This window comes from Nicotiana sylvestris, chromosome 9 (assembly GCF_000393655.2).
Source record: "Nicotiana sylvestris chromosome 9, ASM39365v2, whole genome shotgun sequence".
Classification (NCBI taxonomy): Eukaryota; Viridiplantae; Streptophyta; class Magnoliopsida; order Solanales; family Solanaceae; genus Nicotiana; species Nicotiana sylvestris.
Genome location: NC_091065.1, coordinates 92,416,411 through 92,430,262, shown reverse-complemented (window position 1 = coordinate 92,430,262; position 13,852 = coordinate 92,416,411). Strand labels below are relative to the sequence as shown.

Genomic DNA, 13,852 nt, shown 5'->3' with positions numbered 1-13,852 from the left:
ATAGAAAATCAAATGAAAGTTGTTTCACTAGCTTATGGCTAGACCTCAAATATTTATTAAGACACTACATAGTGTGCACGCAGGATAATTTAATCCAATTATGATGGTAAAATTATCACTTTTTTCTTCTTTCAATTCGACATATGTTATATATGTTGTACTTACAACAATTAAATTAAGTGTGGCTTTCCGCCTTAGGTTAAAATAAAACAAGTAGCTGTTAAAGGTGAACAGTGTAGGAAATAGATATCAAAACAAAGACCACTAAGGCGTGAGGTTTAGATAATTTAATCCTTAAATAAAGGTTTTGAATTACAGAAATTATAGTATAAAATATTTTACCCTATTTTCAATAAACTTACTTGACGTGAATTTAAATTAGTCGGACAATAAATTTTGAGTACCGATATTAAAAATAAGATGAGGGGTTATTATTAGGGTTGAGAGTGGGGCCAAAATGCACATTTGGGTAAGGTCTACATGTTGGTGGCTACGAGTGACAAGAGATAGTGATTGAAAGTGATTAAATGATTAAACAATAAGATTAGTTAATGATAGAAATACAGTATTGCTCGACAAAGTGTGACCTGCCATACTTAAACAAATAGAGCCAAGAAAGAAAAGCAAGAAATTAAAGCCTCTCTTTCCCATCAGTTATTAGCAAAAATGTGCTTCCCCAGGTTGGTTGGGTGGTTCTATTCCACTGTCATCATCTTTTTTTTTTCTCCATTTTAGTATATGCTTCCTTTTAACTTTAGTGTCTTCTGCCTTCTACCAGGAAAAAAAGGGCAAAAACAAACACTAAAATCTAGCTACTTTTATTTTTTTCAAGGAAATAATTATGTAGTCTACAAAATCTAGCTACTACTTCAAGAAAAGTAATTGATCTCATGGAAAATTCAGTAAAAGTCCTTGTTTAATCACTTACGTTATGATACATTAACCGAAAAAATTCGCTTATGCATTACAGTAAAGTACAAGTTTGTAATTAGGGAATGCCTATTCTTTTTTATAAGAACAACCAATTTGGAAATTTTTTCGCAATTTTTTTTTTTTTAAGATTTAAGTTGTCTCGAGAAAAAACAAATTCATTTGGATAATTTTTCCTTCTAAAAGTTGTGTTCCCAAAATATTTTTCTGGAAAAAGAGTGTCTAAAAGTAGTCGTCATTCCCAATATTTTAGAAAACTGTGCCAAACAAATTAAACATATCCTTGCAAAAATGTTAGCACGGACACACACCATTGTAGAATAGAGTACTAGACCTCCTAATAATTATACTTGAGAGAAATACATAGAATAGCGTGTGCCATATATAGTTTTATTTGTCGCTAGAAAATACACCGTACATAGATGTATTCCGAGTTAAAATTTGAACTTTATTGGTCCTAAATTTTTGGGAGTGATACCAAATCTTAGTAATTGAGTTTTGACTTTAAACTTTATAAATATTTAGTAAATTTTTTATATTAATAGTACAAGATTTGTACTAAAGCAACTGAATTCGACTGTACCCGATCCGTTTGCATATATCACAATTAGAGCCAGGACTGGGAGTCTATAACTTGGTAAAACACATCCTATGATGCTTTTCTCCCATTGTAAATCATTGTTTATCCTGGATAATTAAGTTTAGGTGGGAAAGCGGCTAAAATGACGAGAAATGAGGTGAAACTCATGCTTACTTGCAGACATTTTATTCAACATAAATATCTAAGCCGTTTGGCTTTAATAGTGTTCTGGTATTAGCAAATGTTGATTTTGCCATTAATATTTGCAGACATTGAACTACAATATGTCATTATTTGAAAATATTGAATAATTTTCAGTCAGAAATCTTTCAACAGTTTTTTCCAAATATTCTTGTTCTTTCAATTTCTACCAAGGATTATTTAGTATATTTCCTTGCCATCTCCTTTTCCTATTCACTAATATGTTTAGAATTCAATCTTTCTTCAACTACTAAACAAGATGGGGAAAAGCTTGTCCAGATATAGGTGGCTTTCACATCTGTCAAAGAATCAACTTGTTAGCAAAAAAACACAAAACCATAATACAAAAAAATTGGTAGACTGATGACTAATTAATTAGTAGCAATTTAAAAAGCTACTTTCTCTTGTTCCGAAACATATTCCAATAACTCATATAAACGATTAAAATAATTCATATTGTAAACCTATTTAACATCTCAGAGGAGCCATATATAATTGACAATAATTATTTGACATAATGAAAATGCAAGAGATAAGTAATTTCCTTTTTTTATGCCAAAAAGTCAAAAATTATGTTGCGTCTGGCCTTATAGGAGTCTTTGAGCTGTTGAGCATTCAATTTTGTGGAGCTTTCTTTGATCATTAATTGTATTGAAGTCTTTGATCGTGTTGGAAAACCCACCATTTTCATGAAAAAAAAAATTACTCATAACTGGACTAGTCCAAAAAAGAAATTATCCTTACTCTTATCGAAACTCTGTTCCCACTAATTACTTTCCGAGAATTTACTCTGTGGAGAAACTGTGCGTCCTAGATATAGTAGGCACTTTTCCGCATTTGATTAGACAATGGTATAAAACACTTTTAACGAGGAGTTTAAGTTTTATGAGGTACTAAGCAATATTTGCACAAACAAATTATTTATAAGATAATTAATGGTAAACTCTATAATAAGCAGGAATTAATAATATGATAGAATAGTTATATATAGGTTAAACTACATTATATTAGCATGTTTGGCTAAGCTTTAGGAAGGGCCAAAAGTGTTTTTCTTTTTCCAAAAAAAAGTGTATTTTAGAGAGTTTGAAATGTTTGGCCAAACTTTAAGAAAACAAATAAATAGTTTGAGTGGTAGCAAAAGTCGTTTTTCAGAAACTGAAAAATAGCTTTTCTGATAAAAACCCTTTTGGAATCTTGGCCGAACATAAATTGCTGCTCTAACATTAGCAAAGCTACTTTTCAAATTGATCAATTAATCACAAATTATTACTCTTTCAAAGGCTTTAACATTTATTATAGAAATGAAAGCTTGCATATGGTAAAGCTACCAGATAAGATTTAATCAAACGTAAAAACTAAATATATCTTGCATAAGTAAATGAACAAGTATACAGCTTTATGTATTTCTCGTCTCCTAAAAGTAAGAAATAAATAAATAAATGTAAATGAGCTGAATAAGATCCAGCAATGAAGCAGCAAGCAGAGAGTGTAAGGGTTTGGTTTATGCTACCTCTAATATTGTCCTTTAAGGATGTTAAATGGAATCTCAAAGGGCAGTATTAAAATTTGAGAATGGAAAGGGTAAACAGAATTTTATAATACAAACAAATTAAATCTGTAGCCCAATAAGGGAACCACTATCAATTAAAATAATTATGTATTCATTATTTTATCATCCACCTCTCTCCTCCTCTAGTGTTTATAAACATGGTGATAATGCTTGCACTTATCTAACAACTCAGAAAAATTAATTCTGATTATCATCAGTACCAGCAAATTAAACATACTAATTAAGATCAATTATAAGATGACAGGCTCTGCAGGTTCCCCTTGTGGTGCTTGCAAGTTTTTGAGAAGAAAATGTGTTAAAGGTTGTGTTTTTGCCCCTTATTTTTGCTATGAACAAGGTGCTACTCATTTTTCAGCCATCCATAAGGTTTTTGGGGCAAGTAATGTATCAAAACTTCTTGCTCATATACCTATGACTGATCGTGGCGAAGCCGCTGTTACAATCGCTTATGAAGCTCAAGCTAGACTTCAAGATCCAATTTATGGATGTGTTTCCCATATTTTTGCCCTTCAACAGCAGGTTTGTAAGCTTCAAAATTGTCAATTGAACCTTTATTAATGCTAGTTAATTAGTCCTGGAATTTATGAGTTTTTTGTTTGATTTCACAGGTTGTCAATTTACAAGCACAACTTGCTTCTCTAAAGGAACAAGCAGCTCATCAAAACTTGCAAAATGGTTCCAACTATACAAACCCTAATTATGAAAAATTTCAAGATCTTCAAAGTTGGTTTCATCAGTCTGAAAATTCCAACACCAATATGTCCCAATTTGATTCTAGCTTGACCAGTAACAATATTGGATCAACCCCATATTATGGAAGTCATGAAAACATGACATCAACTAATTACCATATGGGGAGTTATGAGAATATGATGCTTCCAAAGGAAAATATGTCAAGTTTTGAAGAGGGTTCTTGTTCTATAGATTCTTATGACATGCAAACAGATCATCACAACAGTCAATGGACATTTCAAGATGATGCAGATGACCTTCAGTCAGTGGCTTTCAGATATCTTCAACATTCTTGATCAGTACTTGTGGCTTCAAAAACAAATCATGGGTGAAGATTAATTACTCTGTCAATTTTTGTATTGCTAAAAGCACACTTTATGACATGAATTATCTGCTAGCTTTCATAAATGAGCTAGAAACCCTAGAATGTTCAAAACCATCATAAGCCTATGGTTATGCCTACAATTGTTTTTCCTTAGGTCATGTGTAACCTTGAATATAATTAGAATATTATTAGTGTATTTTAATAAATCAGCCTTTTGTTTTGAGTCCTTTGGCTTTTCACAGGACCTAGCCAGATTTTAGACCTAGTAGACCTTACCAGTGCTTATAGAAACCTAATTATTACTGTGTACTTTCCCTTTTTTGAATCTTAATTAGAACATCAGTTCACAATACCACTTGGGTGCTTCTTTAAGGTTTTTAGCTGTAAATGATCACTTGCTATTCTAACTTTTCTTGACATTCTTGGGTGATATTGATTATTCTTAGGTGTTAAATCATAAGCTGATCTAATAATCTTGGAGTTTCTTCTTTTGACTGAAAAGACTGAAGGAGTTTTAATTACTTCCAAAAAGACTTCAATACCTTTGGCTGTTACATGGCAGTGCACACAGAAAATCATGACTTCTACTAATCATATATATTTAAGATCATTTTTGGAGAACAAGAACATATAGTATATTGATAGCAATTTAAAACTGCATGTCTTAACATCATAACCAAAATGTTTATGAATCACAGTGGAAAGTGGTTACTAATTATAGGAGTACAAGCATATATAGATTATGTTATTAGTTTCTCAAGAGAAATGAGTAAAAAAAGTACTTATATCCCCTGCAATGCCAATCCCTAGGAAATTAATTAAAGTGTTCTAAGCCTAACATTATAGCTTTAAAAAGTCTTTTCATACTTAGCTTGACAGATTCTTAAATGATTGAAAAGGGTATTGTAATTAATGTTTAACTTAAGATAGAATTGTTACTGCATGATCACATATTAAAAGAGAATTAACTTCTGACAATGAGAACTGAGAGGCAGGTTTCAAATATACTACTCCTACTTGACAGTCAGTCAACAATAGACTGTACATGTCAGGTTATGCTTCTTAGAAACCTGCAAGCCGCAAAAGGAGAATCTTAGCTTGCACAAAAGATGAGGAGTAGCTATATTTTGTTAAGCCTAAACAATGTGTTTATCTCTATTTCTAAAAATGAGGTAGACTTACTTATGCATGGGGTGCTAATATATTAAAAAATGTGTTTATTACATAGATGAATCCAAGATTTATGGTCATTAGGTTTCTAAATATGTGTGGGTATATATAGACACACGCCTTATTTAATTAGTTCTGCATGTTCACATTGAAAACAAAGAGCTCAGTTGAATTCGTAGAACCTACTCTAGATCCACCTCTCAGTGTTGAAGCTTACAGTTGTCTCCTGCTCCAACACTTTAGCCATTGTTATTGGGCGGGGGGGAGGGGAGGGGTTAGGGTCGACCTCTACCAGCATATTGAAGTTTCGAATAAGTAATATATACATGAATGAGGGGGACATGAGGCCTTAGGCTTCCTCATAATTTTGTGAATGGGTTTTGTCATTTACATGTGTGATTAAAGTAAGACAGGATGTGTTTTGTGTATCTGACATTAGAATCTGAAGGTAGGGCATTGCATTTCTTTATTCTAAGTAAGCTTCAAATATGAAGAGGAAGCTTATTAAAATTATCAAAAGTAGAGGATATGTTGCAGATCTTATACAAACATAGCCAGAGAGCCTGCTAACTTTGTATGCTTTTTTTAAGACAATGTTGTAAGCATGTCCTGGTCTCTTATCCAATTCATAATATTGCTTTAAGCAAAGTGGTAAGCTCTATATTAGAGTCACGTGATTGGGTTTGCGCATATAAATTTCATTTTCTTCATGTATGCAATTGATCATGTAAAGCATGTAATTTACCAGACCAGATGAACATCAGGTAAAGTATGTTGAATGGAGAGTTTGTTTATGAGGTGCCAGTAGTTGGGTAAGAAGTTTTGGATCCTTAGTTACTATTTGTACTTTAGTTAAAATTTATGGTTAACCTGCTTATTATCATGTTAGAAGGCCTTAGTTTCTCTCTCCAGAGGGTTGAAACAAGTTACTCGAGTTAATTACAGTCAAATGCAAAGTTATCCTGCTCAAGATTTCATTTCTAACCCCAATTTCTCTTGGAGAAACCAATCGTTTAGGGTTTTATGGATGACCTAGTTCTATTGTCCTAAAGTTGATAGCATATATATGTGGGCCACTGGATTCTTTTGGCGTATATTTATGCTGAGAGCAGCCTCTTGAAGTTTGTCTTCCAGAAATAACAACACATTGTATACTTCTCTCTTCCATCCTTTACTTGTACAAGATAACTATAGTTGCATCAAGCAATGGGTCAGGAATTTTCATCAAAAGAGTTCAACATCTATATATATATATATATATATATATATATATATATATATATATATATATATATATATATATATATATATATAATAAAATTGATGTTGTATGTACATTGTAATATTCCGGGGAAGAGGATTCGGATGAGCCCCTTCCATCCCCTCTAATTCTCCCATGCTTATAACTTTCATCTTTAAGCTAGGCCTATACTGATTGCAAGTTACAACACTCCTTGCAAGTAAATATACTAGAGGGGTGATAACATAAAAGGAAAAGTATATATACACAATGGTACTTACCTATTAAAATCTTTAACCCATTTACAAATGAAATAGAATATATATATATATATATATATATATATATATATATATATATATATATATATATATATATCAACAGCCGATGTTTATCCATGCTTGTACCGTTGAATTATAATCTTAAATCCATATACAAATAAGTGAAGAATTAAGTAGATGCAAAAAACTAAAACCTTGCTCTCATTCTGCACATCTAACTTATCTTGATCTCCTTACAGAAATAAGTTAGCAATAAATTAAAGACGTTCGATATATTGAATATGTCCTCAGTTACTAGTCCTAGAGAGAGTTGGTGGTTTCGTGTCCTGGAGTAGAGACAGTGTGTTCGAAAAGTGACTCCACTTTTTTGGATCTATAACCAATTAGGCCCAAACAAAACTATTTGTATCACCCCTATTAATTAGTGAAGCTAAGTGCAGCCCATTTGGATAGAAAGAGTTATAGGTTTAATTGGGTCAGACGTAGAGTAGGTTCCTTAACATGAAACTACAGCTACTATATTACTTTTCAAGTCTTTTGATTTCTTTTTTATTATAGTAAAACCTAAATCCTCCATTCAAGAAATGAGAATCATGTTGTACTCTACTCTTACAACTTCACTCTTATTTATAATTAAAGTGACTTTTGAGTAATAAACACTGTATACGGCAAATTCAGGGGCCCGATTTCCCCGTCATAAGGTCGTCTCGCAGTCATGCTCCTCGAAGCTCGAAGCCAAGGTCGAAACTCACCCTCGGGGGTCGTCAGGTACCGGTCCGGAGAGCATCGCGTTCCAACGGCTTTAGCAGGCGAGAGGGGAGTTCCCAAGTCACGTGGCTTAATCTGACAAGGATGACCTATCCGGGGCCTATTTCAAGATGTCACGTCCAGTCATCCTGTCTCCACGCCTTTACAGTTAACACATTTTGTACTATAACGGATTTCTCTCCTATATAAAGGGGATCCCCATCACTTTGTAGGGCTCGGCTGATATTGCTCTAACTATTCTCCACAAGATCAATAATATCTCTCTCTCTTTCTTCTCTCTAACTTACTCGCTTTTACTAGCTCGAGGCCACTTTTGGCATTTATTGCTTCCATATTTGTTCTTCATTTATTGCTTAATATTGGCCATAAAGAGCATTCTTTAATTATATTCTAACTGTTATCCCTTCTCTGGTTACCCCCGATAGCTCGAGCTCGAGCCAGATATCGACCCCCAGGCCCCTCATCGACCGATCCGAAGCCCGGGCGGCAAGCCCTCGATTTGGTTACTGCCCCGTTTTAACTTGTATCTCATCGTTAAACTTCATATTTTTAGCATCAACTGCTCTAACAACTAGCATAAAAATAGATCACGTATTTTTAGAATCCCATTTACAATTTTAATTGTTGTTACCATTTTCACGGTAAACAGTTTGGCGCCCACCGTGGGGCTAAAAATAATAGTGATTATTTTCTTGCTCGTTTCATCACAAAACGCAAGTTATCTTTCACACTTTTTCTGGACCTAGATCTTCGATTTCAGGACAGAGCGCCTAGCTCAGCGAGTAAAATGGGAAACCGGAACCTTGAAAACAACAAAGAGAAGGACACGACTGTCCTAAAGGCCGGTACACCACCAGATTCAACCCGGACGGAAAGGAAGGTTCTCCAACATAACATCCACATGATTATTGGGGGAACCAGCATTCCCCAAGTACCCATGTTCAAACGAACAAGAACGTCCACTACTGAAGAAGGACCAACCCGAAACCGCGTACCCAAAGATACCCTCGTATTCAGTGAGGAGGACCTCGAGGCCGTGATGGAACCTCACAACGACGCGCTAGTGATCTCATTTCTCTTAAACAACACCAGGATAAAGCGCGTGCTCGTGGATCCAGGCAGCTCGGCTAACATAATCAGATTAGAAGTAGTAGAACAGTTGGGGCTGCTTAATCAAGTCGTTCCCGTCCCTCGAATCCTCCACGGCTTCAACATGACCAGCGAAGTAACGAAAAGAGAGATCACCCTCCCGATCAACACATCTGGCGCGATCTAGAACATCGAGTTCCAATTTATCGACGATGATATGAGGTACAACGCCTTACTCGGCAGGCCTTGGATACACAACATGAAGGTAGTGCCCTCAACCTTGCACCAGGTGATAAGGTTTCTCACCAGAGATGGCATCACAACCATACATGGAGAACAACGGGCAACAAAAGAAATATTTGCGGTCCACCATGAAGCTCCAACCCCCGCACGCCCGGTCTCGGATGAGGAGGGAAGCATACAGACCTTCGAAGATGGCGAGGAAGATTTCTTCGCCCCCCGAACCTTCATCGCCCCCGAGCAATCGGATGCGACCAAATCAACAGTCGAAGAGCTAGAGCAGACCGTTTTGATCGAGCACCTCCCGGATCGTAAGGTATACCTAGGAACGGGGTTGACCCCCCAAACTCAGGACAGGGTTTATTCAATTTCTTAGTAAAAATATCGACTGTTTTGCTTGGTCCCACCTCGATATGATAGGAATCATGCCGGTGTTAACCTCCCACAGGCTGAGCGTTGATCCCAAATTCAAACCCGTAAAGCAAAGGAGAAGACCGCAGTACGAGGTAAAACACGCCTTAATCAAAGAGGAGGTAGCGAAACTTCTTAAAATCAGATCCATTAGAGAGGTAAAGTATCCCGAATGGCTGGCTAACATAGTAGTAGTACCAAAAAAGGGGAACAAGCTAAGAATATGCGTAGATTATAAAGATTTGAATAAAGCGTGACCCAAAGATTCCTTCTCGTTGCCTAATATCGATCGTCTGATCGATGCTACGCCGACCACGAGACCCTCACTTTTCTCGATGCCTACTCGGGGTATAATCAAATCTAGATGAACCCCGAGGACAGGGAAAACACCTCGTTCATCACAAAGTATGGTACATATTGCTATAACGTAATGCCCTTCGGGCTAAAAAAACGCAGAAGGAACATACCAGCACCTAGTTAATAAAATGTTCGAGCATCAAATAGGTAAATCAATGAAAGTATATATTGATGACAAGCTAGTCAAATCCCTACGCGTAGAGGACCATTTGACCCATTTGCAGGAAACTTTCAACATCCTCAAAAGCTACAACATGAAGCTCAACCCCGAGAAATGTGCCTTCGGGGTAGGTTCGGGAAAATTCCTGGGCTTCATGGTTTCAAACAAGGGGATCGAGATCAATCCCGATAAGATAAAATCCATCGAAGAGATAACAGTGGTGAACAATGTAAAAGCTGTCCAACGGCTGATAGGGCGGATAGTGGCCCTGGGCAGATTCATATCAAGGTCATCAAACAAAAGCCACCATTTCTTCTCCCTACTCAAAAGAAAGAGAAAGTTTGAATGGACTCTAGAATGCCAACACGCCCTAGAAGAACTGAAACGATACTTGACTAGCCCGCCTTTGCTGCACAAACCCAAAGAGGATGAAATGCTATTCCTATACCTGGTCGTGTCTGAAATAGCGGTAAGCGACGTACTGGTTCGAGAGGAGCAAGGTACACAATTTCCTGTTTATTATGTAAGCCGAACCTTGGGGTCGCCAAAACCCGGTATCCCCATCTGGAAAAATTGGTTCTCGCACTGATAAGCACCTCGCGCAAGCTGAAGCCTTATTTTCAGTATCACCGTATCTGCGTTCTGTCAACTTATCCCCTCCGGAGCATACTGCATAAACCTGAGTTATCGGGTCGATTGGCCAAATGGGCCATTGAACTCGGAGGGTATGATATCGAGTATCAACCTCAAACGGCCATCAAGTCCCAAATCCTAGTGAACTTCGTGGCCGATTCTCGCCATCCCTCGTGCCCGAGGTAGAGAAGGAACCACCATTGAAATCGGGAACGTCCTCCGGGGTATGGACCCTGTTCACAGATGGTGCCACAAACATAAGAGGATCTGGGCTCGGTATAGTCCTAAATCTGCCCGTTGGCGGCATAATCAGACAATCCATAAAAATCGCAAAACTAACTAACAATGAAGCTGATTATGAGGATATTATTGCAGGTTTAGAATTGGCCAAAAGTTTGGGGGCTGAGACTATCGAGGCAAAATGCGATTCGCTCCTCGTAGTAAGCCAAGTGAACGGAAGCTACGCAGCCTAAGAGGAAAGGATGCAGAGGTACTTTGACAAAATCCAAATCACATTACGTCGCTTCAAAGAATGGACCTTAGTCCATATGCCCCGAGAGCAGAACAGCGAGGTTGATGCCCTCACGAACTTGGGATCTTCTGCTGAAGAAGAAGACTTGCCCCCCAGAGCTATCATCCAATTGTTCAAATCTATGGTTGAGGAAGGTCACGCAGAGATTAACTCCACCAGCCTGACATAGGATTGGAGAAAATAATATATCGTTTATCTAAAGGACGGGAAGTTACCCACAGATCCAAAAGAATCGAGGGCCATGCGAACCAAAGCAGCCTGATTCTCGCTCGACGAAAATGGGCTCTGTACATGAGAAATTTCGATGGCCCCCTGGCAGTGTGCTTGGTACAGGGCGACACAAATCATTCCGGGGGCCGATTCTTTAGTTCGAAAGGTGATCAGAGCGGGCTACTATTGGGACAGCATGGAAAAAGACGACTAGAGAATTCGTCTGAAAATGCTTAAGTGCCAAAGGTTCACTCCCATGATCCACCAGCCCGGCGAGCAACTACATTCCGTTCTATCACCGTGGACATTCCTGAAATTGGGAATGGACATCGTCGGCCCTTTGCCGATGGCACCAGGTAAGGCTAGATTCATTTTGTTTATGACTAATTACTTTTCAAAATGGGTGGAAGCGCAGGCCTTCGAGAAAATAAGAGAGAAGGAAGTCATCAATTTTATATGGGATCACATCATATGCCGGTTCGGAATCCCATCGAAATAACATGCGATAATGGGAGGCAGTTCATCGGGAACAAGGTAACACATTTCCTTGAAGACAACAAAATTAAGAGAATCCTGTCAACACCTTACCACCCTTATGCAAACGGCCAGGCCGAATCTACGAATAAAACCATCATTTAGAACTTGAAAAAGAAACTGGAGAGCGCCAAGGGAAAATGGAGAGAAACGCTGCCCGAGGTGCCGTGGGCATATCGAACAACTTCAAAATCGTGCACTGAGGAGACACCCTTCTCTCTAGTATATGGCGCCGAAGCATTGATACCAGTGGAAGTCGGGGAATCGAGCACCAGATTCCAGCACACTAATGAGGGCTCGAACAACGAGGCCATGACAACGGACCTCGAGCTGCTCGATGATAGACGGGAGGCCTCGCTGATTCGGATGGCTGCTCAGAAGTAGAAAATCGAAATGTACTACAACAGAAGAACAAATCTCTGATATTTTGGAATCGGGGACATGGTCCTAAGTAAGGTTACTCTCAACACCCGAAACCCTAATGAAGGGAAGCTAGGCCAGAATTGGGAAGGGCCATACCGTGTCCTTGGGATAATTGGCAAAGGATCCTATCAGCTGGGCACCATGAAGGGCGAACAACTTCCGAGCAACTGGAATGTATCGATGCTTAAGCGGTATTATTGCTAGGGCATCCGATCGCAAAACCCCACAAATATCTTCGAGCAAACGTCGCACTCTTTTCCTTCGACCGAGTTTTTTACCCCGAAATGGGTTCTTATCGACAAGGTTTTTAACGAGGCAACGTCCACGCATTTTTCGAGAAATGACAAACGAGGTTCCAATAGGAAATGATGTACTAGGCCAAATGGTCGAACGAACCGTGTCCGCATGAGCCGGGCTTACGGCAACCCAATGGCATGTATTCACGTCAAGCAATCAAAGAGTATCTTTTACCCAAAAGCATCTCATACTCCATAAGAAAATTCAGCATGCTCACGGCAGGGGTCCCTCCACCGAATACACCCTAAAATACTCGGAGACTTAGCGTCAATAATTTGGCGCCCGCACGACCCTAGGGTCGGAACTGCGGGCCCATAAATCCCCAACAAGGCAATTCCGAGCTCACGAATAATAGCCTTCGAGCCTAAGCAAACTCGATGACTCGAAGACTGTCGACAATCGTCATACACTGGAAAACCCGAGGCCGTAAGACCCCGAGCGGGCAGACTCGGTCTAGCCAAATCTATTTTACATAGCAACAAAAATTGTAAGACCTCAACAGGCATGACAAACTATAAGACCTTAACTGGCTTGGAAAACAGTAAGACCTCAACAGGCATGAAAATTTTGTAAGACCTTACTACAGGCATAAAACTCAATCCCGAAGTTTAGGCTGTATGTCGCCTTTGTAAAATTCCCGAAAGGGCATACCCTCGGTGTAGATGCCTAAACTATCACTCGAGATAAAAAATGGCTTCGACCAAACACATATGACTACGGTTAAAATGGCTGCACCAGCCAAATTAATGTGACTTGGGGACGCCCGACCATCGCCAACAAAATTGCAGGCCATTACTTCGAATCTACTTCGAAAAGAACCAGTTAAAACAGGCTACCCTCAACAGGCAAACGAGCTTCGACCATGTCAGCTCCAAAATGCAAGGCTTCGAGCTACTCAGCCTACGAGCTAAACCTTCCGAGCTGCTCAAACATCGCTGCTAACGACTTGAAATCGAGGTTCTTCCCGAACCAACGACGGGCCAGGAAAAATTATTGCAAAAAACCTTAACGATAGTAAAACAAAGCCTACAATATGCCCACGGGCAAAAGCGTAAGTGCCATTGTCGCCAGCCAAGCGAGCCTCAGGGCCACACACTAAAAGGTCTCAACGACCAAAAGTGTAAGAGCCACTTCCACCAACTGAAAAAATTGAAAACTTGAGGATTAAA

The 13,852-nt window shown here is 38.5% G+C and overlaps 1 protein-coding gene across 1 annotated transcript; it reads left to right on the top strand.

The window, feature by feature from the left end:
* Positions 1 to 3,470: 3,470 nt before the first annotated feature.
* Positions 3,471 to 4,594, top strand: LOC104222446 (LOB domain-containing protein 14-like). Its single transcript, XM_009773679.2, has 2 exons — positions 3,471 to 3,800; positions 3,890 to 4,594. The coding sequence occupies exons 1-2, from the start codon at positions 3,519 to 3,521 to the stop codon at positions 4,307 to 4,309; spliced, it is 702 nt and encodes a 233-aa protein (XP_009771981.1). The 5' UTR covers positions 3,471 to 3,518; the 3' UTR covers positions 4,310 to 4,594.
* The last annotated feature ends 9,258 nt before the right edge of the window (positions 4,595 to 13,852 follow it).

Bases quoted from the DNA above. Each gene is read 5' to 3' on its own strand.
- LOC104222446 (XM_009773679.2), top strand. From the start codon at position 3,519: ATGACAGGCTCTGCAGGTTCCCCTTGTGGTGCTTGCAAGTTTTTGAGA. The intron at 3,801-3,889 runs GTTTGTAAGCTT...TTGATTTCACAG, and splicing joins TTTTTGCCCTTCAACAGCAG to GTTGTCAATTTACAAGCACA.